General features: G+C 45.4%; 1 protein-coding gene across 4 annotated transcripts in view; it reads left to right on the forward strand.

Annotated features, from left to right (window-relative positions):
- Positions 1–24,118, forward strand: part of CAMK1 (calcium/calmodulin dependent protein kinase I) — a 104,916-nt gene extending 80,798 nt beyond the window's left edge. Inside the window, exons 4-13 of one of the 4 annotated variants that reach the window (XM_040408460.1) lie at positions 4,739–4,813; positions 6,191–6,329; positions 8,066–8,192; positions 8,266–8,341; positions 8,498–8,610; positions 8,805–8,883; positions 10,475–10,562; positions 11,304–11,436; positions 18,559–18,597; positions 23,558–24,118. In XM_040408460.1, the coding sequence (XP_040264394.1) occupies positions 4,739–4,813; positions 6,191–6,329; positions 8,066–8,192; positions 8,266–8,341; positions 8,498–8,610; positions 8,805–8,883; positions 10,475–10,562; positions 11,304–11,436; positions 18,559–18,596 (868 nt within the window). In that variant the 3' untranslated portion in view covers position 18,597; positions 23,558–24,118. The remainder of the gene's footprint in view (positions 1–4,738; positions 4,814–6,190; positions 6,330–8,065; positions 8,193–8,265; positions 8,342–8,497; positions 8,611–8,804; positions 8,884–10,474; positions 10,563–11,303; positions 11,437–18,558; positions 18,598–23,557) is intronic. The other 3 variants (XM_040408461.1, XM_040408458.1, XM_040408459.1) reach the window with 3 other exon arrangements.
- The last annotated feature ends 1,760 nt before the right edge of the window (positions 24,119–25,878 follow it).

The following is a 25,878-nucleotide window of genomic DNA, read 5'->3' on the forward strand; positions in this document are numbered from 1 at the left end:
ATGCCCACAAGTAGTAATGATTCCTCTTATAGTCTCCCCAGGAGTAACAGAGCCCACCATAAGGCCCAATAAGTAATAATGCCCCTAGTAGTACTAATGCCACCTATAGTACTCCAGTAGTTATAAAGCCCATCGTATTGCTTAAGCAGTAGTAAAGCACCCACAGTGTGCCCCCTTATAGTGCCACCAGTAGTACTAATGCCCTCAAAAGTTCCCCCTCCAGTAGTAGCCACAATAGCGCCCTCCAGTATTGCTTAAGCCCCCATAGTATGTTCTAGAAGTAATAATGCCTACCTATAGTGTCCCCAGGAGTAATAAAGCGCCCGTAATGTGTGCCCTTAGGCCTCCTGCTCATGAACATGTGCCCCGTGCACGAACACAGACTGTGGGGCAGCCGCAACGGATCACGGACTCATTCACTTTAATGGGTCCGCGATCCGCCCGTTCCGCAAAAAGATAGGACATGTTCTATCTTTTTGCAGAACGGAAGTACGGGACGAAACCCCGTTTACGTACCGTTCCGCATCTCCGGATTTGCGGACCCATTGAAATGAATGGGTCCGCATCCGTGATGTGGAATGCACACGGAGCGGCGCCCCCGTTAATTGCGGATCGGCAAATGCGGTCCGCAATACGGCAAGGGGCAGCACGCGTTCGTGTGCAGGAGGCCTTTAAAAAAAAGCCCCTTTTATAGTGCCGCCAATCAAGCCCCTTTATATGTGTTAGTAAAAAAAATGCCCCCTTTTAGTGCCCCCATATGTGTGACAGTACAAAAAATATATATATATAGTGCCCCGCATTCTCCTGTATCGCCGTCCTGATGGTGATACATTTGAATATTGAGAGGACCTAGCAAGCATCAATGAAACACCGCTGGCTGCTAGGGCAGTCCCACGTACCCCCTCGCCCTGTGGCGCGTACCCCTTGGGAGCCACTGCTATAGATATGATGCATGTGGTCATGGTCAGGTCACTGGGCGGCAGACTGCAGTCTGGAGCTGATGCTAAAATACCCAGAGATACCCAGAATTGTGAAATCCTGCTGCAGACTATGAATAGCAGCGACATCTGTGCAGCATCTTTCAGTGCGGGAAGCTTTAATCTGCAGCCTGTTATCTGCTCCGGCATCTCTGTGCCGCTTTCTTGTCTAAACCCGAGGATGATTAAGAAATCCCTCATTTGCCAAAGCAGCAGTAATGGCTGTGACTCCCTCTAATGCACTGATCTCTATAGGGATTTGCAGGGATTGGCCTTTTTCGACCATATTGTTCTGCTGTCCCCATTTTCCCCATCCCCCAACACTGTTTCTGCTCTCTCTCTCTATATATATATATATATATATATATATATATATATATATATATATTTATATATTATATATTCCTAAAATATACCGCCCCCAGATGGAAATGTCAGATTGCTGCAGATATGTAAATCATTACAGTAAAATGATTACTCATATTTGCGACTTTGTTAAAAGCCTTTGCGCCTACGGTAATTTAAGGCCAAGTGGCATTTCTACGCTGCCCTCACCACTTTCCAGAGAAGAGGGCATGGTGACGGCAATGCCAGCGTGTATGGCATATATTTTATCTTCTTTTCCGCCAGTTTTTTTTTTTTTTCAGTTCCGAGCTGGCGTAGATTTAAGTTTAGGCACATGGACTGCCGGAGGATGCGTCTAATTTATGATGAGGCGTGCAGCTTTGTCATAAATCTGGTGCACCCTCCGGCACTGCAGACTTTAACTGCAGGTCTGTGATAAATTCTTCCCCTATTGTATCTCATCTTGTATCCAGGCTAGAGGCCGTATCTCATCTTGTATCCAGGCTAGAGGCCGTATCTCATCTTGTATCCAGGCTAGAGGCGGTATCTCATCTTGTATCTAGGCTAGAGGCCGTATCTCATCTTGTATCCAGGCTAGAGGCGGTATCTCATCCTGTATCCGGGCTAGAGGCCGTATCTCATCCTGTATCCAGGCTAGAGGCTGTATCTCATCTTGTATCCAGGCTAGAGGCGGTATCTCATCTTGTATCCAGGCTAGAGGCGGTATCTCATCTTGTATCCAGGCTAGAGGCGGTATCTCATCTTGTATCCAGGCTAGAGGCGGTATCTCATCTTGTATCAAGGCTAGAGGCGGTATCTCATCTTGTATCCAGGCTAGAGGCGGTATCTCATCTTGTATCCAGGCTAGAGGCCGTATCTCATCTTGTATCTAGGCTAGAGGCGGTATCTCATCTTGTATCCAGGCTAGAGGCGGTATCTCATCTTGTATCCAGGCTAGAGGCCGTATCTCATCTTGTATCCAGGCTAGAGGCCGTATCTCATCTTGTATCCAGGCTAGAGGCGGTATCTCATCTTGTATCCAGGCTAGAGGCCGTATCTCATCTTGTATCTAGGCTAGAGGCCGTATCTCATCTTGTATCCAGGCTAGAGGCTGTATCTCATCTTGTATCCAGGCTAGAGGCGGTATCTCATCTTGTATCCAGGCTAGAGGCGGTATCTCATCTTGTATCCAGGCTAGAGGCGGTATCTCATCTTGTATCCGGGCTAGAGGCCGTATCTCATCCTGTATCCAGGCTAGAGGCTGTATCTCATCTTGTATCCAGGCTAGAGGCGGTATCTCATCTTGTATCCAGGCTAGAGGCGGTATCTCATCTTGTATCCAGGCTAGAGGCGGTATCTCATCTTGTATCCAGGCTAGAGGCGGTATCTCATCTTGTATCTAGGCTAGAGGCGGTATCTCATCTTGTATCCAGGCTAGAGGCCGTATCTCATCTTGTATCCAGGCTAGAGGCCGTATCTCATCTTGTATCCAGGCTAGAGGCCGTATCTCATCTTGTATCCAGGCTAGAGGCCGTATCTCATCTTGTATCCAGGCTAGAGGCCGTATCTCATCTTGTATCCAGGCTAGAGGCCGTATCTCATCTTGTATCCAGGCTAGAGGCCGTATCTCTTCTTGTATCCAGGCTACAGACGGCACAGCAGGGTCCTAGAGTCTCCATTCAGTCGCACAGTTTTTCCCAATAAAATTCTCCTTTCGCTCTAATTTTGTAATCACTTATTTATTACTTATCATTTTGACAATTCGGCACACATCAGTTGTGCCAGATTAAAGGAGTTTTACAGGATCTCTGATTACTGTCAGTGTATAGCTGACAGAGGCAGATGGATCGTTACACTGTAACTGCATCAGCTGGACACTATCAGGACTGCAGCAAGGGTGTTTCTATTCACTGGCAGCTAGCAAAGGTTTCGAAAATGGTGAGACATTGAATATACTGGGAAATTTTTTATTATACACTAATTAATCTTCATTTACTCCTTTAAATTGCCTCCTGGCAGCGCCCATTAAGCTGGTTTGATAGGTTCACCAAAAAAGCATCATATTTGCGTTGACGCTTTGGCGCTACAGACTGTGCGGTCCGGCTGCTTATTTTCGAACGTTGGGTCCATGGTTTCTGTGTTTTTCCATGGCTTCTGGTGGCCTTGCTGCAATTGTCACCTTTATACCACCCCTGTCAGTGGGCGCTAGGTGAGGAGGAGGTGAGGGCTGAGCGTTTCTTTCGGCGCAGTCACAAGGATCTTGAGAGACTGTGGCGGTGGGAGGAAGCACGAGGCGAGCGTGTGTAAATACATCCCGGTCCAGCTCTGCTGCAGGTTTGCCTTTGTCACCAGCTGCTCGTTGGCGTTTTCTCTGATACCCTCTTTACGTGACTGATGCCTGGATGGGGATACACAATGTCTTGTGAAGAATAGAACGTGTTTTCACACACATGCAGATCCGCCTGCGCGCCCCTACGGCTGACGAACACCCCCTCCGCTTCCTTTTGTTATCCCTTAGGTCTGGCCTAAGGTGGGCACTGTCGACCCTGACTTTTGTATTTCATTTCCGGGCTCACCCACTTCAATCCTTTTCATCTTTTCCAACTTTTCGCATACGTGGGCTGCGCAGAGAACACGGCATGTAGCGGCATGACTCAGGCAGGGGCCTCGTTCTGGATACATTGTTTCAAAGGTTTATGCCGACTGTTACATTGTATCGTTTATCTCCCTTTGCTGTTCCAGTTTGCCCCCAATCACTTTACCGTGTTACGTTATGGTACATGATGTTCCCTACTCTAGTCACATCCAGAGCTGCAGTCACAAGGGAATTTGAAATTCGCTGCCAGCCTGGTGATGGATCTCGTGTATATTAGAGCAAGGATCAGCAACCTCCGGCACTCCAGCTGTTCTGAAACTACAACTCCCAGAATCCTCCTTTCACTTGTGTGGGGATTACAAGAACAGCTGAGTAAGTATGCATGCTGGGAGTTGTAGTCTCGAGTGCCGGACATTGCTGATCCATGTTTTTAGAGCATTTGAGGTTTAGCAAAAATAGGTCCTTAAAGAATCGGCGACACAAGGGCATACCCCTTTAATTTATAAGAGATCGAAAAAGAGAGGAACCTTGGCACCTAATGACGCTCTCCTAACCTTACGTGAACTTGGATCACATTGAGAAGCCATAGCTCGCTGCAGGATCTAAGGGACTGGTTGGCTAATAGCGCGCAGTGTGAGATGGCACCATTTATTGCATATAGATAGGTGCACCCACTAGGTCATCTCTATTAAGGTTGGCTGTAGAAGCCCGAATTTTTAGGGTTTCGGTCTCTTTCCTGGGGCCATGCTTGGTTGCATGACGGTTTCTTAGCAAGTGTCACCTAATCTACGTAGTAATATGCTGCTCTCGTTTCTTTAAGGGTCAAACATGCAAACATCGTGTCTCTGGAGGATATATACGAAAACCGCAGTCACTTGTACCTCATCATGCAACTGTGAGTATCTGTGCGTCTACCTATGAATTTTGGCAGTTGTCTGATGCCCCCTGCTGGTGATGAGATGTAATTACACATTTTGTATACTTCTCTGGCTATGTTCAGATGGAGGATTTTGTCTGCCGCAAAATCCACCGTGTATCCCACGGCAGAAACTCTGCGTGGGTTTTCATGCAGACCCCTTCTAGGTTTATCTCCATTGAATAAAACGAAACCACGATCGGGCTCCTGAGCAGGGGCGTAACTAGAAGGGGCCCGGGAGCAGTAGCAGGGGTGTCAGCAGGGCAGGGTTGCATGTACTATGATGTAAACTTCTGGCCTCGCAGGCAGCGTATAGTGGAGGGCGCACTGAAGAGAACAGCAGCTCTTGTTAGCAGCAGCCTATGCTGCTACCTTAAAATATCTCCCTGGAGCTTCCTTAAGAAGAACAGAAAAAAAGGATCCTGTAAACAAATGGATCCTGTTGCATCCGTTATGCACATTTGGCATCCGTTTGAGCCATTTCTACCTGAGATCCGTTTTTTAGACAGAAAGAACGGATGATGCAACAGGATCCATTTGTTTACAGGATCCTTTTTTTTTTTTTTTTTTTTTTTTTACAAGATACATCCAGTTTTTTTTTGTTTTTTTTTCGTTCTGACACATCAGAAGAACGGAAAATGAAACAGAAATGTAAACTCTCCCTAATTATATTTGTTTTGTACTTTTTTTTTTTGCATTTTTCTTGTAATTATGGTAACTGACCTTTTTATTGGCATTGTATAGTGTGTATAGCTGTGATATTGTGAAAGGCAGGCGCGTACCTATAGTGGAAGCAGGGGACGCAACTACTGCGGGGCCTGAACTCAAAAGGGGCCCATCTGAGATGAGGACTAAATTGTAAAAGGGCCCCCACAATAGTATTATATACAGTGACATGATATGCAGTATATGTGTGGGAAACGGACGAAGTCGCAGCAGGGCCTGGTCTGAGTGAGTGATTTTGACTAGCTGCAGGACTGGGGCTTGCATAGGGGGAGGGGGGGGGGGGTTGTGAAGAAGTTGCCCATGAGGGGGGGGGGTGCATTCAATAATTTGGTGTGGGGCCCAGTCAGTTCTAGTTACGCCACTGCTCCTGAGGGGTACACGCGATAACTGCGCCAAGAATGCAAGGAGCAGTCTTGCAAAAACCCCATGGCTCAGCCTCCCATTGAAAACAATGGGACGCTGTTTCAGAGCAGATTCGGCCCGGTCTGACCATATCCTTAGGGTTGTAGATGTAAAATATTCTTCAAGCAGAAACCTACAGCGTTTGGATCGGGGACTGATACGTCTGATATTTTTTGCCAGAATTGACTACATGTATGTTGATCTGCGTGTGTACACATTACGTTACAGGGTGTCCGGGGGCGAACTCTTTGACAGGATCGTGGAGAAGGGATTCTACACCGAGAAAGATGCCAGCCAGCTCATCAAGCAGATCTTGGACGCTGTGAAATACCTCCATGATATGGGCATCGTACATCGGGATTTAAAGGTACAGTACATGGCACGGGAAGGTTTTGCCTGCGCTGGTGGATGCTTCCAGTATGTAAATCGTTCCCCATAAGTTGTTACAGAAGTGAAAGGAGTTTTCCATTTTGAGATATAGAAAGCTAAAAGGGTCATTCTCATCTTATACAGTAATTACATTTTATTAGGACAGACTTTTGGGAAGTCGTCCACCCCCCCCCCCCCCCCCCAGCTCCCATTTTCTGACCAGAGGGTCGCTGTTCAGGGAAAGAATTTGAAGTGGTTGCAGCACTGAATCAGCTCTGCAGCCCCTTCATTCTCAGGATTGATGGGGGTCCCAAAGTTCAGACCCCCGCTGATAATAAAGTGATTACATTTTTGTCTCAAGTGGCATTTATCATGTAAGCAGAGTCCATACAAGGCACTCACTAATGTATTGTGATTCGCCATACTGCTTTGCTGGCTGGTTCATTTTTTTTCATCCCATTATGCTTTGCTCGTTTCCATGGTTACGACCACCATGCAATCCAGCAGTGGTGGTCGTGCTTGCACACTATAGGAAAAAGCGCTGGGCTCTCTGGTGGCCGTTATTGTGGGAGCTCACATAGGCTGGTGCTTTTTCCTATAGTGGGCAAGCACGGCCACCGCTGCTGGATTGCAGGGTGGTCGTAACCAAGGATACGAGCAGTGTATAATGTGATGGAAAAATGAATCCAGCCAGCAAAGGACGCAATATGGACAATAACAATACATTAGGAAGTGCCTTGTACTAACTTTCTCTACATGATAAATGCTCTTTGCTGAATTGAGACAACCCCCTTTAATGTTTTTTTATTTAGCAAAATTAATTGTTTACAATGCATAACATTCATTTGTCTAAAATAAATTATTCTGCATGGTTATTATTGACAATTTGTAATATATAACAAATATCAAAAAATAAAGATTTAAAAAAAAAAAAAAAAAAAAGTGGAAAATGTTGTCTGCACTCTTGAATTATATGGCAGGAATAATTGCATCAGGAAAGTATCATTCATGAATTCTAACAGGATTAAGAGCCATCTCTTTAGAGGGGTATTCCCAGTGGCGTACTTTCAATGTAGGCAGACCAAACAACTGCTACGGAGCCCAGGGGTCCAGCGCTGAATTCCTTCTTCTCCCGACAAGAAAACACTGTATTTTCATGCAGCCGCCACTAGGGGGAGCTCAATGCAAGGAGATTATTTCAGCTTCCAGGAAATGGTAACTGTATAAATTCCTATGCACTGAGCTCCCCCTAGTGGTGGCTGCAGGCAGGTTTGTAATCGAAGGGAAGCAGATTTATCAGTGTATTTTTGCCAGTTGTGTAGTGTAAATACATTGAGAAATATGGTGCTTACAATGAGCACTATATTTATGAAATGCATATCCATGCGGCTACGCAAATTATAAAACATGTCCTATTCTTGTCCGTAAAACAGACAAGAATAGGCATTTCTATAATAGGGACCAAGGAACGTGCAAGATGGACACGGTTGGGATCCGTATTTTGCAGATCGCAAAAAAGACACGGTTGTGTGCATGAGGCCTTTATCTTATACTCATGTCACACCCAGAGCTGCATCCAAAAAATCTGCAGGTTTACTACTTGCTCTCATGTTCTTGGATCTCCCATCTTTGATATTATTCCCTTCCCCCAACTTTTTGCTATAAAATGAGGCCACGAGTGGACAGTCGGATGGTTTGCGTAATGACATGCGCTGTGATCTGACTTTCCCATAGCCGGAGAACCTCTTATACTACAGCCTGGATGAAGACTCCAAAATCATGATCAGCGATTTTGGGCTATCGAAAATTGAAGGCTCTGGAAGCGTCATGTCTACCGCCTGTGGGACACCGGGATATGTTGGTGAGGATGAATTCCATACGTGTAGTAGATGTAGTCATTAGAACAGGTTCCATAATATGTTCTTGTCTCTCAGCTCCGGAAGTTCTGGCCCAGAAGCCGTACAGTAAAGCCGTGGACTGCTGGTCGATCGGAGTCATCGCATACATTTTGTAAGTTTCCACATCTGCCCATAGACCTGCATTGGAACTGGTCACTATTCTGCCTTTCACACGCGCATTCAGCTCAGCTCATCGGATGTTCTGTATAGTAGATAGACAGAGATTATGTACTGGCGTCCGGTAACACTTTCACTGCTCCCTCTGCAGGTTGTGTGGTTACCCCCCATTCTATGATGAAAATGATGCCAAACTCTTCGAGCAGATCCTGAAAGCGGAATACGAGTTCGATTCCCCATATTGGGACGACATTTCAGACTCAGGTAACAAGGTCTTTCCGGGAACCGATTCCGTAATTAAAAATGTACCAGCGCGGATTCATTTTCTAGCTCTAGAAGTAAATGATAACATTCTGGCTTCCTGCAGCCACCACTAGGGGGCGCTTGCTGCAGACTGATTTTTACAGCTCCCATTGAATTCAGCATTTTTACGTTCTGTTTTTTTTTTTCCGCTACAGCAAAAGATTTCATACAGAATTTGATGGAAAAGGATCCTAATAAGCGGTACACGTGTGACCAGGCGCTGCAGCATCCGTGGTAAGATCGGGGGATCGTGCAGCTTGTATGTAGATCAGAAATATCCACCCAGACCAAATGTTTAAAGGGATGGCCCCTTTCCACATATGCCCTGATGATGCCGATGGGCACATCATAGGGGGTGCTCAAACCCACTTCTATGAGCCACAGTGGGTACTCCCCTGGTGGACATGTCACATCCATGTATTACTTTCATGCAGGGGTGCATCTAGCCTTTCTGCAAAAACTGAAACGTCGCCCCCCTCCCTTGGTGACAGTCCACGCAGCTTTCCCAGTATCAGCTGTATAGTCATACAGCCTATGTTTCATCATTACCACTGCAGAACTATTCACAAATGGATGACAACCCCCTGCGAGAGCTGTAAAAGAGCCGATACCCAGCCTTTCCGAAAACGGATATAACTATGAAACATTCAATGCAATTTTAGCCAATGCCTTCTATTTAATGATTTCAAGGTGAAGTGTCCTTTAAGGGGTCCTCCAGTCTGGACAATCCTTTTTAGTTACAAATGTCCCTTGAAAATAAGACTATCAATGAGCGATCAGCTGTAATCTCCATCAAGTGCTCCGTTATTCTGCAGCGCCACCGCAGGAAACATGAAGAATTACATGGTATACTGCAGGCCATACTCCCCTTGAGAATGCTTAGCTTTTATGCATAGAATTTGGCTGCAGGGCAGATATTCCAGATGTGCAGCGGATGACCTGAGAATTCACATCATGAAGCCCCCGACTTGGAAAATCTACATTCCATTGCTTCCAATATTATAATAACCCCTGCTTAACCCTTGCACACCCCTCCCTGCAACATCCTTTACATTCAGATATCTGTCTGGATCATATATGGTTTTCTGCTTTGCTGATTTTATTTTTAAAATTTTTTTTTGCACCCAACAACCCCAGATGCCAAAATATAATAGTACAGCAGTTTTATAAGATGACATGCTGATATCAGTTGTACGTTTATTGAAGGTGGTCTCAGAAACAAAAAGTAGCAATCATGGGGGTCAAGCTGTTTTTTTGTCATCCATTTGAATAGTACTATAGGTGCGTAATGGCTGATAACAGGGAGCACTAAATTCAGCTGCACAGCAAATGTAAATCATGTTACCCTTTGGGTGTAATGTCCCTTTTAAGGCCTCATGCACACGCCCGTTGTGTGTTTTGTGGTCCGCAAATTACGAATCCGCAAAACACGGATGGCATCCGTGTGCGTTCTGCAATTGGCGGAACGGCGCGGGCAGCCATTAATATAACTGCCTATTCTTGTCTGCAAAACGGACAAGAATAGGACAGGTTATTTTCTTTTTTTTTGCGGACCACGGAACGGAGCAACAGATGCAGAAGCACACTGAGCGCTGTCCGCATATTTTGCGACCCCATTGAAGTGAATGGGTCCGCATCAAAGCGCAAATACTGCGGCTTGGATGCAGACCAAAACAACGGTCGTGTGCATGAGACCTAAGCATTTCGTTTTTCTTCTGGGTCAAGCAAGGAGTGTCTGTAATAAAAATCAGTTTTAGGTCCTCCATAGGGTCCCCATGCAAAATACTACTTCCTGTTTTTAATATGACCTTTGTTACTGTCATAGGATTGCGGGAGACACCGCCCTGGATAAGAATATTCACGAATCGGTCAGCGAGCAAATCAGGAAGAATTTTGCCAAAAGCCGATGGAAGGTACGTTCCCGTATGCTGATCAGGCCCGAGCCCCCATGACAACACCTCCTGCCCTGTCACTTTGCAGTTCATCTTTTGTAACAGGCATATTGTGAGACTCTAAATTCAAACATGTCTACATCTTACCTAGTGAATGTTGACACGGAAGACTGTTTTGGTCACCAGTCTGCTCAAGCTTCCTATAGAGATGTGACAGGAAGGGTTGTCATGGGGGGCAGACATTAGAGCTCTCTTCCTAGCTGACTGTATCACTCCATCCAAAGTGATTTTATATAGAAATGAATGGAATTACAGGTTGGTGTAACGTGGATAATGCACAGTGGGGTTACAGTTACAGGCAGTAGGAGGCGCTCTGCTCCTGGCGCGGGATTCATACAATGAACTGTTGACCTTTGCTAAAATACGCCAAACACTTAACGACATTGCAGAGTATCTGGCACCGCCACGGGTCATTATGTAAGATTACGAGACCGTAAAAAAACATTAGTATTGTGCAGGATGCAGGACTGGTATACGCTATATACTGGGACCTCCACACTAGTAGATAAGGGAAGGTCAAACGGTACAGGGGCCACAAGTGACGTTTGTTCTGGAGGAGATAAGCCCCAGAATGCCCTGTTATAGGGATGGCATTGACATGATCCACAGTGCCATTGACAGGGGTTTCCTGCCTTCTTGTAACGTTGCACATTTCCATAAAATCCTCATGGTGTCTTTTTCCTTCTTCTTCTTCTTCTACAGCAAGCCTTTAATGCCACGGCTGTGGTACGTCACATGCGCAAATTACAGCTGGGGACCAGTCAGGAAGGGCCGGGGCAGACCACTCCCACCAGTCCGTGCCATGGGAACTTATTGGTTCCTGGAGACAATCATGGTGAGTACATATGGAAGGGTTAGCTGCCCCAGGTCATACATTGCTGACAGTGAGGACTGCCAAGTTCATGAAAACGCCCCATGTTTTAAACTAGTAAGTATCCCTTTAAATCAGGACAGCCCTAATCAAGACAAACCAGCGGTTACGTAGGCCCCAAAATGTGCTGAACGGGGGTTGTGTGCAGTCAACTTATTCCTCCACTTGTAGGGAATTCTCCGCAGCAGGTGACACAGAAAGGAAGTCAGTAAAGTATTCGCGCCCCGTCTCTAGTTAGTGTTAAAGGGCATCTGTCAGCAGTTTTGTACCTATGACACTGGCTGACCTGTTATAAATGTGCTCTTGGCAGCTGAAGGCATGTGTTGGTCTCATGTTCATATGTGCCCGCATTGCTGACGTTTTAATATATGCGAATAAGCCTCTAAGAGCAACGGGGGCGTTGCCGTTACACCTAAAAGGCTCTGCTCTCTTTGCAGTTGCCACACCCTCTGCAGTTTGATTGACAGGGCCAGGTAACGAAAACGTGATCACGCCTGTCAATCAAAGTGCAGATGGTGCGGCAGTTGCAGAGAGAGCAGAGCTTTTAGGAGTAACAGTAACGCCCCTGTTGCTCTTCGAGGCTCATTTGCATATACTAAAACATCATTTTTCTCAGCAATGCGGGCACATAGGAACATGGGACCAACACAGATGCCTTCAGCTGCCAAGCGCACATGTAACAGGTCAGCCAGTGTCATAGGGACAAAACTACTGACAGGTGCCCTTTAACTGCTTTAATACTGCGCCAGTGTCCGAATAAGGGTAGAGTCACATCGGCGACACGGAAATCCAGTAGTCTGTTCCTGCATTGGGCACCGCCAGATCTCTATTCACCATAATGGTATCCGACGGTTTCCAGTATAAATACCAGCTTGCAGACGGCAATTATGGCGGAAACCCACCGGATCCCATCATAGTGAATGAGGATCCGGTGGTGTGCAGCAGTGTCTGGCTGTGCCGGATACGGTAACTCTGGTAGTGTGCTCCTCTGCCGGCACAGTCTACCAGATTTACCTGCCGCAGATGTGAACCTACCCTTAGTGTGCAATAAAAAGTTTTCCAACTTTCCAACTTACTTTTTCACAGTTTTTCCATATCTCTGTTTGCAGTCAGTGAATGAAAGCCCCCTTTTTAATTAAGAATTTAGAGCTATTTCAAAAGTCGCTTTATAATTCAGGATAGAAGGTATTCCGAGTGAATTCCCCAGGACTAAGGCTCCACTTTCCATACATTGTGTGTCTGTGAGCGATGTCTTGTGGCTCTTCCTCCATTGTAACGTTTCTGCCGCAGCCGTCGTTGGAGCTGAAGTCATTTACTTGGGCTTTAGGAAACCCCTTGACTCTGTTCCGCAGAAGGGCATATTGGCTCGAGTCAAGAGCTTTGGAGGTAACATAGAGTAGGTAGATAGATGCTTCAACCAGAGGGTATTATCTGCCATCAGGTGGCTTCTCAAACAACCAGGTGTCGGACCCCACAAATCAGATACTGATGACCTATCCAGAGTATAATTCATCGGTTAAAACATTTCGGAAAACCCCATTAATTTTAATTGGCCCCAAATTATTTATAGGGGGCAGAGCACTGATACAGAGCTTCACAGCAATAGTTACATATTATACTGCCACCACTAGAGGGAGCTCACTGCATAGGGAATTATACAGCTCCCAATGGACTCCATAATAAAACAGCACGTGGTGAGTTCCCCCTAGTGGTGAAGAATTTGACTCTGCTTCTCATTAATAGTGCATGGAGAAGGATTAAAATTATAGAGAAACTCCCCTTGTTAATGCACACCTTGATAAACGAAAACCAAGAGTGGCGTCACCCAATGGAAGTCACTTTTGATGAATAGGGCACCATCACATTTCAACTTTTGCCCCATCACAGGTGCCCAGGGAAACTGAGGTACAAGGAGCTCGTTACACTGTAGAGCCATTTTGACCACATGGCTTTACATTGTGAAAATCCCAGCAAACAGCCCCTCATATCTCAGCTTCCTAGACCCCTCTTACATTTTTACTTTACATTATATGATGGTTTCTTTTTAAGAAGGAAACCATTATCCTCCTTCCTGGCCGTTTCTGGGCAGTGAACTTGAGAACAAAAGTAAATTTATGTCTTTTTTTTGGTGGTTTGATGAAGACAAGATCCTGGCAGAAACTGGAGCCGCTCATTTATTTTATGGAGTTTGACAGGACAATGACTTCATCCGGCTGACTGGGTCCGAACGATCCCTGCACCGACAGGGGTGGGGGGATTGGGGGAATGCTCAGGACAGCTTGTCTGGCCAAGTATAACCCCCAAGAATCCGGGATGACTGCACTTTAACCCCCAATATCCTTTTCAAGGTAATTGGCTTGGACCATTGGCTGTACACTCCAGTCCCCATGTGCATAGGGCATGTGGCCATATAACAGTCTGAAGACCTCGTGTATATAAAGGTGACCCAAGGATAGTTACTTACTGTGTACGGTCAAGAACTCCAAATCCCCAGTATAGATATAGAATGAAATAATGAAAATTTGGCTACCTGCATCCACCACTAGAGGGAGTTGGGAGCTCAGTGAACAGATTTATGATTAACCTCTTAAGGACACATGATGTACCGGTACGTCATGTATAGTTCCGATCACCACTGCCCGGCACCTTGGCTAAATGCGCCAGGGGGTCCTGTGCCCCCCCCCCCCCCCCATGTCGGCGATCGCAGCAAACCGCAGGTCAATTCAGACCTACGGTTTCGGAAGTTTCTGATCCCCGCGGTCAAACTTCAAATAAGCTTTATTTTAATGTTTAACCCCCCCCCTCCTTGCTGCCCTCTTTGTTATCTGCCGGCTTGCGCAGTGGGGGGGGGGGGAGCGGGTAGTGCGGCAGGGAGGGCGGGCAGGCATGCGATCATCCGCCCGCCTCCTTTCTCAGGATAGCCGAGCGGTTTGCAGAGTGTCAGCACATTGCTGACACTCTGCTTGAAACGCCTGACATCTGTGCTGGCATGCGTTTAACCCCTTCCATGCCACGGTTCGTAGGGACCACTGTATGGAAAAGGTTAAGAGGGAGCTCCCTCCCTCTCCCATCGGGGGCTGCTGTGCCTTTTCAGCCCACGATGGGAGAGGGAGGGGGCTCCCCTCCCTCCCCATCACCCACTTCTCTGCTGTGACAGCGAGTGATGGTTACCATGGCAACCGGACGCCTTCATAGGCGTCCGGCTGTCCATGGTACTGATCAGAGGCTGTCCATGGTGCTGATTAGACTTCTGCCTTTAGCAGAAGTCTAATCAGACTTTGTAAAGTGAAAATACAGTACAGTACACTATATAGTGTACTGTATTAGGCCTCATGCATACGGCTGTTTTCCGTGGCCGAGAGCGGTCCGTGGTAACCCGGCCGGGATTACTGCTGACAGCAGGAGCGCACAGAGTCATTGGTTGCTATGACGCCGTGCGCTTCATGCCGCCGCTGCTGTACAGTAATGCACTCGTATGATCTATAAGAGTGTATTACTGTACAGCAGCGGCTGCATGAAGCGCACGGCGTCATAGCAACCAATGACGCCGTGCGCTCCTGCTGTCAGCAGGAATCCCGGCCGGGTTACCACGGACCGCTCTCGGCCACGGAACACGGCCGTGTGCATGAGGCCTAATACAGACTCAGACCCACTGGATCTTCAAAGAAAGAGGGAGGTGCTCATGCCGCTCTACAGAGCACTAGTGAGACCTCATTTGGAGTATTGTGCGCAGTACTGGAGACCATATCTCCAGAAGGATATTGATACTTTGGAGAGAGTTCAGAGAAGAGCTACTAAACTGGTCCATGGATTGCAGGATAAAACTTACCAGGAAAGATTAAAGGACCTTAACATGTAAAGCTTGGAAGAAAGACAAGACAGAGGGGATATGATAGAAACTGCTAAATACATAAAGGGAATCAACAAGGTAGAAGAGGAGAGAATATTTAAAAGAAGAAAAACTGCTACAAGAGGACATAGTTTTAAATTAGAGGGGCAAAGGTTTAAAAGTAATATCAGGAAGTATTACTTTACTGAGAGAGTAGTGGATGCATGGAATAGCCTTCCTGCAGAAGTGGTAGCTGCAAATACAGCGGAGGAGTTTAAGCATGCATGGGATAGGCATAAGGCTATCCTTCATATAAGATAGGGCCAGGGGCTATTCATAGTATTCAGTATATTGGGCAGACTAGATGGGCCAAACGGTTCTTATCTGCCGACACATTCTAGGTTTCTATGTCTGGGTCAAAAAAAAAGTGGAAAAAAAAGTGAAAAAAAAGTAAAAATCAAAAAACACATTTATCACTGATTAAAAATGAAAAAATAAAATTCCCTACACATGTTTCATATCACCGCGTCCGTAACGTCCTGATCTATAAAACGGTCATGTTACTTTACCCGCACGGTGAACGCCATAAAAAACAAACAAAAAAAAAACTATGATGAAATTGAAATTTTGCCCACCTTACTTCCCAAAAAAGGTAATAAAAGTGATCAAAAAAGTTGTATGTACACCAAAATAGTACCAATCAAACCGTCACCTCATCCCGCAAAAAATGAGACCCTACCTAAGATAATCGCCCAAAAACTGAAAAAACTATGGCTCTCAGAATATGGAGACACTAAAACATGATTTTTTAGTTTTTGTTTCAAAAATGAAATAATTGTGTAAAACGTACATAAATAAAAAAAAGTATACATAATAGGTATCGCCGCGTCCGTAATAACCTGCTCTATAAAAATATCACATGACCTAACCCCTCAGGTGAATACCGTGAAAAAATAAAATAAAAAACGGTGTAAAAAAAGCATTTTTTTTGTCACCTTACATCACAAAAAGTGTAATAGCAAGCGATCAAAAAGTCATACGCACCCCAAAATAGTGCCAATCAAACCGTCATCTCATCCCACAAAAATCATACCCTACCCAAGATATTTGCCCAAAAACTGAAAAAACTATGGATCTCAGACTATGGAGACACTAAAACATGATATTTTTTTTATTTTTTTTTTATGAAATCATTGTGTAAAACTTACATAAATAAGAAAATAGTATACATATTAGGTATCGCCGCGACAACCTGCTCTATAAAAATATTAAATGATCTAACCTGTCAGATGAATGTTGAAAATAACAAAAAATAAAAACTGTGCCAAAACAGCTATTTCTTGTTACCTTGCCTCACAAAAAGTGTAATATAGAGCAACCAAAAATCATATGTACCCTAAACTAGTACCAACAATGCTGCCACCCTATCCCGTAGTTTCTAAAATGGGGTCACTTTTTTGGAGTTTCTACTTTAGGGGTGCATCAGCGAGGCTTCAAATGGGACATGGTGTCAAAAAAACCAGTCCAGCAAAACCTGCCTTCCAAAACCGTATGGCATTCCTTTCCTTCTGCGCCCTGCCGTGTGCCCGTACAGCGGTTTACGACCACATATGGGGTGTTTCTGTAAACTACAGAATCCGAGCCATAAATAATGAGTTTTGTTTGGCTGTTAACCCTTGCTTTGTAACTGGAAAAAAAAATGGATCAAAATGGAAAATTTGCCAAAAAATTGAAATTCTGAAATTTCATCTCCATTTGCCATTAACTCTTGTGGAACACCTAAAGGGTTAACAAAGTTTGTAAAATCAGTTTTGAATACCTTGAGGGGTGTAGTTTCTTAGATGGGGTCACTTTTATGGAGTTTCTACTCTAGGGGTGCATCAGGGGGGCTTTAAATGGGACATGGTGTCAAAAAAAACAGTCCAGCAAAATCGGCCTTCCAAAAACCATACGGCGCACCTTTCCTTCTGCGCCCTGCCGTGTGCCCGTACAGTAGTTTACGGCCACATATGGGGTGTTTCTGCAAACTACAGAATCGGGGCAATAAATATAGCATTTTGTTTGGCTGTTAACCCTTGCTTTGTTACTGGAAAAAATGGTATAAAATGGAAAATTTGCCAAAGAATCTAAATTCTGAAATTTCATCTCCATTTGCCAATAACTCTTGTGCAACACCTAAAGGGTTAACGACGTTTGTAAAATCAGTTTTTGGTTGGTTTCTATTATGTAAACCTCGCAAAGTGACTTCAGACCTGAACTGGTCCCTAAAAATTGGGTTTTTGCAAGATTTGCTTCTAAACTTCTAAGCCTTGTAACATCCCCAAAAAATAAAATCTCATTCCCAAAATGATCCAAACATGAAGTAGACATATGGGGAATGTAAAGTAATAACTATTTTTGGAGGTATTACTATGTATTATAGAAGTAGAGAAATTGAAACTTGGAAATTTGCAATTTTTTACAAATTTCTGCTAAATTTGGTATTTTTTTTATTTAAAAAAATGAACTTTTTTTTACTTCATTTTACCAGTGTCATGAAGTACAATATGTGACGAAAAAACTATCTCAGAACGGCCTGGATAAGTCAAAGCGTTTTAAAGTCGTCACCACTTAAAGTGACACTGGTCAGATTTACAAAAAATTGCCTGGTCCTTAAGGTGAAATAAGGCTGTGTCCCAAAGGGGTTAAAGGAGTTGTCCGATATTTTTTTTTTACTGTTGCCCTCTGCTCTGGACACGTAATCAGTATCTGATCGGTGGGGGTCTGACACCCGGGACCCCTGCCAATCAGCTTTTTGAGAAGTTACCGCCACTCCTGTGAGCGCCGTAGCCGAGGCTGAGTGACGACACGTGGCCTAGGAGCAGCTCAGTCCTATTCAAGTGAATGGGGCTGAGCTCAATACAGAGCGCGGCCACTATACTGTGTATGGCGCTGTGCTTGGTGAGCTCCGAATGGCAGTGGCGCTGACAGGAGCGCCGCTGCCTTCCCTAAACAGCTGATTGGCGGGAGTCCTGGGTGTCGGACCCCCACCGATCAGATACTGACAACCTATCCAGATCCATCAGTGAAAAAAAAAATTAAAATCTTGGAAAACCCTTTTAAGTTTCTCATAAGCTCCCTCTAGTGGTGGCCGCTGGTAGAAGAATTTTATCAATTAAAGGGGTAAACCAGAGCTCCATTTGGGATGACCATGGTTAGGCAAGGACTCACTGACGCACCTTTAATATAGTGAACCTTTTTTTTTTTTTAACCCACAGCTCAGCTGATCCCCTCTGAACATCCACTAAGTTCCTAAGGTTTGGCTTAATTGCATTAATGAGTTTTTCTTGTGTAGACGCTTGTAGCATTAGGATAGATTATGTGTAATTACTTTCCTATGTAAATTGTTTTTATGGTTGTTTGTGAAATAAGAAGATGTTGTGACACATTTAATTAACCCGCCATCCAGTCCTGTTGTTGTAGCCGAACCTCGGACTCCATGCACTTTTACTGCCAGCAGAGAAAAAAAATAATCCCGTTTAAGCTATTGATCCCTGTTGTCAGCCATTGCAGGGTGGGGGGGGGGGCTAAATTCTTATCTTTTATTCCCTAATATGCTTTCATTAGCCGAAGGAGCGACTTGAGGCTTGAACAGGGCAAAACGAGTGTTCAAACCAGTTTCCTGCTTCCCTTTAAAGGTCCTTTTAATGTGCATTAAAAATGTGAAATCCGTTTTTTAATATCTTGTTGCTAAGCCAAGATATAATCATTTAAACTTGCAGGCCCAACGCCTGAGGCTGCACTACAGAGGGATTCAGATTTCAGTGCTGTCATAGAGACCTGTGATAGATTTTGATGTATTTGAAGATCTGGATCCATGGAGGGGGGGGGGGCAAAATATAAGAAAGACGGAAAATCCAGCTTCCCAAAGAATGTGTTAAACTTTAATCAAAAAGTGCCATAAAAATCCGACCTACAGTCTGTATTTTTCTTCTTCCTCAGTAGTGCAGCCTCAGGCTCTGGGCCTAAAACTTCAGTCTGTCATATCTCGGCATAGGAGCAAGATATTGGGAAACGGTTTTCACCTTTGTAAACCTCTTACCTAGGACTGTTACGATGAAAGCAGCACGGAGGTGGGATGCTATAGGGATGCGAGAGCACGTGTGGCCGACGGACAAAGCCATCATTGTGTACGTCTGCCCCGTGGCCCCTCCATAAGCTGCAAACGTGTGAACTCATTGTGCGCGCTGAAGTGACGGCTCGCTGCGCTGAAAAGAGCTTATTGTGTCGCCACGGTTTGTTTGAGCTGTCTCCCCGCAGCCGCTCACACCTAAAATAACAACGTCCAATGCTCAGCGCCGCACTCATCCGTTACAATCGCGTCCCGGCCGGCTGGATTTTCCCATGAATATGCATGTGAGTCTGAGGTTAGGCCGGAGGTTGTCACCGATGGGAATATCAGCCGTGTGTGATTCCAAGACAGAACGAGAGAGAATTTACCCTAATGGTCACTGTGCAGTAAACGCATTACATAGCAGAGCCGTGATTGTGTTGGCTCAGCCGCTGTCCCCATGTAACCTCCATCCACTGTGCAGAACTCCCAGCTAAACTAAAGCAAAGTGAGTTCCCTTTCTACAAAGAATAATCCTGGTCCTGGGGGTGACCGAATGTTAAAAATCTGCTGATCCGGCATTGAAAGGGGTTGTACAGGAATAGATAAATGTCTGCCCCCCCGAAACAGCGCCAGACCTCTCCTCGGCAGCTCAATTCCATTGAATTGAATGGAGCCGAACTGCAATACCACAGACAACCTGAGGACAAGTGTGGCGCTGTTTGCGGAAGAAAGCAGCCGTTTATCTAGACCAGAGGAAGGCAACCTCCGGCAGTGTAGCTGTTGCGAAACTACAACTCCCAGCATGCATACTTGATCCTATAGAGGTGAACGGAGCAGCTGGGAACAGTAGTTTCACAACAGCTGTAATGCTGAAGGTTGCTGACTCCTGGTCTAGACCTTTGACATGGGGCGTTGCACCACTAGGGGGCAGCACCTATATCTTCTGAGTATTGTCAAGTATTACAAAATTTAAAGGGATTGTCGGGGCTTTTACTATCGATGACCTATCCTCAGGATAGTTCATCAATATCAGCTGGCGGGGGTCCCGGGTGCCAGACCCCTGCCGATCTGATATGGATGACCTCATTAATAGTAAAAGCCCAGACAACCCCTTTAAAGGGATTTTCCATATTCCATTAAAAATCACCACTGATCCTCCCCATCTCGTTTACTTGCTCAGTGACGTGTCAAATCGGGCACGTGACCACGGCAGCCAATCATTCTGGTGACTGCTGCGTCAAGTAACTGGCTGTTATGGTCACATGACCAAGGCGCTAATGAAGTGTCTTTTTTTTTTTTTTTCCCCCGAGCTTGCAGTTTTTACATCTGCAATCGATTCCATTATTTCCTGACGTTTCCGGCCTCTTCTTATGTCCTGATAATTTCTACTTTCAACTGCGTGTGCATACAATATTAGGCTACATGCACATGAACGTATTTTGTTTCCGTGTCCGTTCCGTTTTTTTTTTGCGGATAGGATGCGGACCCATTCATTTCAATGGGTCAGCAAAAAATGCGGACAGCACACCGTGTGCTGTCCGCATGAGTATGTCCGTTCCGTAGCCCCGCAAAAAAAAATAGAACATGTCCTATTCTTGTCCGTTTTAGGCATTGTTACAATGGATCAGCGGAAAAAAACGGATGTCATCCGTTTAGTTTTTTTGCGGACCGCAAAACACATACGGTCGTGCGCATGTAGCCTTGGGCTACTTTCACATCAGCGTTTTTCCTTTCAGGTATTGAGATCCGTCATAGGATCTCAATACCGGAGGAAAACGCTTCAGTTTTGCTCCCATTTATTGTCAATGGGGACAAAACTGAACAGAACGGAGTGCACCAGAAGGCTTTCCGTTCCATTTGGTTGCGTTCCAATGCCGGACAAAAAAACGCCAAAAGCAGCGTTTTTTAAGTGCGTCCTGGGATGCGGAGCAAGATGGATCCAGCATGAAACACAATGTAAGTCAATGGGCGCCGGATCTGTTTTCTCGGACACAAAAGAAAATGACGGATCCAGCACTAAAACCATTGTAAGTCAATGAGCGCCGGATCCGTCATGGCCATTAGAGAGATAATACAACCACATCCATTCATAGCGGATGCAGCCGGTTGTATTATCCTAACGGATCCAGCAAAAACGCGAAAGTAGCCTTACATAAGGGGGCATTCACACAACCATAGGTGTTTTGATGTCTGCCAACCCCGGATCCGTAAAACACGGATACCAGCCGTGTGCACCCCACATGGGTCCATGGTATGCATGTTGCAGCAAAGTATAGGAGCTGCCACAAGCATGCAGGAGGACACGGAAGCCCTTGCATGTGCTTCTGCATCCGTGTGGCTGCACCTCAAAAGAGTGGACATGTCCTATACTTCGCTGCAGCATGCATACCGTGGACCCATTGAAGACAATGAGTCCCCACCGCAATACGGTGTGCACTTTTCCGGTATCCGTGTTTTTCGGAGCCTATGAGCGCCATTTCTTATGTATCCCTGTACGGGGTATACATTGCAGCCTTTCATCAGCTGTATATATCTAGAGACCATCATGATGTATACAAGCGACAGGCTTAAAACAAGATGTGAGCAGAGCCATCTAAACTGTTCAGGCTGACCGCTATCGCCTACGCCAATACATTGTAGCAAACCCTAAGGCTGGGTTCAGACCTGAGCGTCTTTGATATGCGCGTTTAACGCGCGTTTTTGACGAGCGTTTTTTGCAATAGTAAACGCGCGTTTGACGCGCGTTTGTGTGATTGACTGCAATGTCCTATGGCCACAAACGCGCGTCAAAACGCCCCAAAGAAGCTCAAGTACTTGTTTGAGCGTAGGGCGTTTTACAGCGCGTTTTTCAGCGCTGTAAAACGCTCAAGTGAGAACCAGGGCCATAGGGAAGCATTGGTTTTCATGTGTTGAGCGTTTTACAGCGCGTTTGAACGCGCTGTAAAACGCTCAAGTGTGAACCCAGCCTAAAGATTTGCAGATGTTTGGCTTGCAGAGTATTAGCTAAACTAGAGTTCCTCAATGAAAAGCCTAGACTGATACATTGTAGCAGATCCTCAGGTGAGATAAATAAATCTGTGCTGACTATCAGCTTCTGGGTGTCAATGAGTGGTCTTATTCACTGACATCCAGCAGAGCTCTAGAAAATGGTGTTGTAACACAAAGCATATTAGAAAAAGTCGCAGAACATTTCATTATACTTCTACAAAACCGGAAAAACAGTTTGACGCCTCCTGACCCCTCGTTACCGAGGTATAAGGGACTTTGGTGGATTATGGACATCCCCTTTAAAGCATGAAAGTAGACTTTTCTGGGACTTCGATACTGATGACCTACACTAAGTATAGGAATGGGAGCTGACCTGCAGTACCCGGTATGACCACTACACTATGGATGGAGCCTTCTGCTTCTGGCTGAGACCATGTATAGTTGGCGGCAGCTGGTCGTTGGGGTGTTGGACCCCCTCCGATGTGATGACCTATCCTGAGGGTAGGCCATCTATGCCTTATTTCCTGGAAACCCCTTTAATGGAGATGCTTTCTGTAAGAGGAACATGGTGTCCATGTTTAGACCTCTGCTTGGTCGTCTCCTGAACCTGCGATGGGTGCCAAGTTAGAATTCATCTTCACCTTCATTTAGGGGCGGTCTTCTTTTTTTATTTAGAAACCAGCGCGTTTCAAACCATGCGGTTCTTGTCATCTCTAAAATCTATAGTTCAAAACGTGACAGTGTACACTGCATTTCTAGGTGGTGGATCGGTGCTGGTGCTTAAAGGGGTTGTCCAATAGAGTTCTAAAAACATGGCTGCTGACTTCCAAAAAAAAAAAAAAAACAGCACTCTGCCCGTGTCTAGTACTGAAGCTCAGCTTCACTAAAGTAATGCCTCACACAACCTGGTGTGGCGCTGTTTTTGGAAGAAGGCAGACATGTTTTCCAAATCTTAGGCCACCCCTTCAATCTCTAACGATTAACCTAAAAAGTATAAGGTATCGCTGATGTGTTTGGGACTATAATTGTTCACGATGATGAAGTGCATGGCTTGAAACGCGTCAGTTTGAAATGCATGAACTTATTATTTCGAGGCCATAGTGGTGGAAAAAGGAGAAGAACTGATCTCGGTATGGATAGCAATGTCTTATATTACTGTTTTACTCCAATTCCAGGCTCCCTTTCAGACAGCTGTCAAGACCGCTGTTCCCAGAAGACCCCAGAGAACAACTCCTTGGCCTACAGCACCCACCACTGCCCTCAATCGAACCGGGTCTAAAGGTCGACAGCCTGGGATATGATGTCACTGGAAATATCGGAGGCGGCCATACTGAGCGTTACCCTGGTTGGCCGAACGCAAAGGGCAGATCTTCAAGAGAGGACAGACCTTACCTATCAAACAACGGGGGGTGGGACATGGGTAGAGAGGGTACCGAGCGAAGGGGGGAAGGGCAGGCCTATCGATATGCTTATGTGTATGATGGAAGGAGCATGGGCCTGATGGAAAGACCGAAACGTTTACAGGTAGTCCAAGGACGTCCTTCTTGTTAAGAAAAAAAAAATTTTTGTAAAATGTTGCCTGCACATTGTATGTAGGGGGAGGGAAGTATGTACATTTCTATGTCTTGAGGTGAAGACTCTTTGCTGCTGTATTACTTGGCTTCCAGTAAAAACTCTGTCGCTACTAGGAAGAGCTTGAGGTCATGAAAAATCGTCGTGGTGGGGGGGGGGGGGGGGGGGGAGACCATGGAGTCTCCCTAGTGGTGGGACCCGAAAGGTAATCCCTAGATGATGGTGGGCAAAGGGGTTGACGTTAGTGAAAGTTCTCCTTGTTCTTCCAGGCCTTGAGCAGATCCTCAGCTTATTCTCGGAGGAGCGTAATAACACAAAGGATACTAAAGCGCCCGACACTTCTCACGAGGCCTCCTAGGTCATTTTTTTTTGGCGTTTTTGCTGATTTTGTTTTGTGGTTTTTAGTGGTGGAAAAATGCAAAATGTTCTTTGTAAACTTTAGAAATTTTTAGTTTTTTTTAGGGAGACATCTGCTAGGCCGAGCAGTATTACAACCCGACACGGGTGGATATTACTCGACGAGATACTGGATATGTGAATGTATTTTACTGCAGGTCAATGTCAGGAACTTCTACACCCCCGCCCCCCTCCTCCTCCCTGAGGCCTCGAATACTATAGTCTCCTGTGGACCATTACTACGGTCTGGTGCCTGCCGGGTTGTCCACTACTGTGGTTGTCGGTGGACCTTCAGACTTGGTGTAAAAACCATCTTTTGGTGGCTCAGTAGTTTGGTAGTTTGTCATGATTTTTTCCTTGCCGTCCTTGCTTGTGGTGGGCTTGTGCTTGTGTCCAGCAGCCAATCAGATTAGGCAGAGCTGCAGAGGGGAGGGACAGAGCCTGTGATAAAACAGGAGGTGGATTTTAGACTACCTCAGACTCCATTGATCATAGCTGAACCCTAATGGGGCAAAAGCTTAAAGTGAAAGCAACCATGATCGTACATCACAGCCAAGCGTTACCTAGACTTAGGCCCAGAACTAGACATCCCCTTTAAGGACCAGTTTTAAAAGGACCGTGATCGGTGCTCTCTTTATTCATAATTAGGTATGTACACAAAGGAACTAGATTTTACACAGAGTCCTTATAAACTTTGTACACCCGTAACAGGTTTGTAGTAAGTTACCCCCCCCCCCCCCCCTTAATTAGTGGTGAAGGCTGTATGTATATACCGTATATAGAGGTGATTGATATTAATGCGCATATATTCGAATTACATTCCATTTTTGATGAGGTGAAATAGATACACATCTCTTCTGTCTTTTTAAATCGTATTGCTGACTGTCTCCGGTACCGTGAAATAAAGGTAAAAACTGGTTTAAATCCAAACAAATGAGAAATTATTGGTTAGACAGTACATGCCTCTGCCTAGGGAGATAAGTAACTTGGTGTCCCCTTACACGTTTCCTACAATGCAGTTCTAAGTCTGGGGGGTCACATTCGGATGCTACATGCCCATCTAGGATCTTATTATACACTCGTCCAGCAGGATCAAATATTATATGTATGGCTCAGAATGGGTTAAAAGAATAAAATGAGCATTTCTCTCCTCCCTGATCTCTTGCTGCTGACACTTTCGGGGTCCTTGCCGCTGATCTCTGCTTCCTGGTACTGGGTTGACACACAGGAAATGGCTGCTCAGCCAATCACTGGCCACAGTGGTGACACACCTCAGCCACTGATTGGCTGATCAGGCATTTCCTGGGTGTCGAGCCGAGACAGGAAGCATCGGAGCAGCCGGGAAACAAGTGGGTATTTGTTTTTTAACCTATTCTGCATCTTACATAAAAAATTTTGATCCTTACAGACAGCCCCTTTAACATGAACAATCTCCTATTATATTGATCAGATAAGCGGCACCAAAGGTGCCTGAGAGCGTCACCATATTAAAATGACCTGCAGCTTTAAGTGAGCCATCGCTGTCTAA

The sequence above is a fragment of the Bufo bufo genome, chromosome 9, assembly GCF_905171765.1.
Source record: "Bufo bufo chromosome 9, aBufBuf1.1, whole genome shotgun sequence".
Taxonomy (NCBI): Eukaryota; Metazoa; Chordata; class Amphibia; order Anura; family Bufonidae; genus Bufo; species Bufo bufo.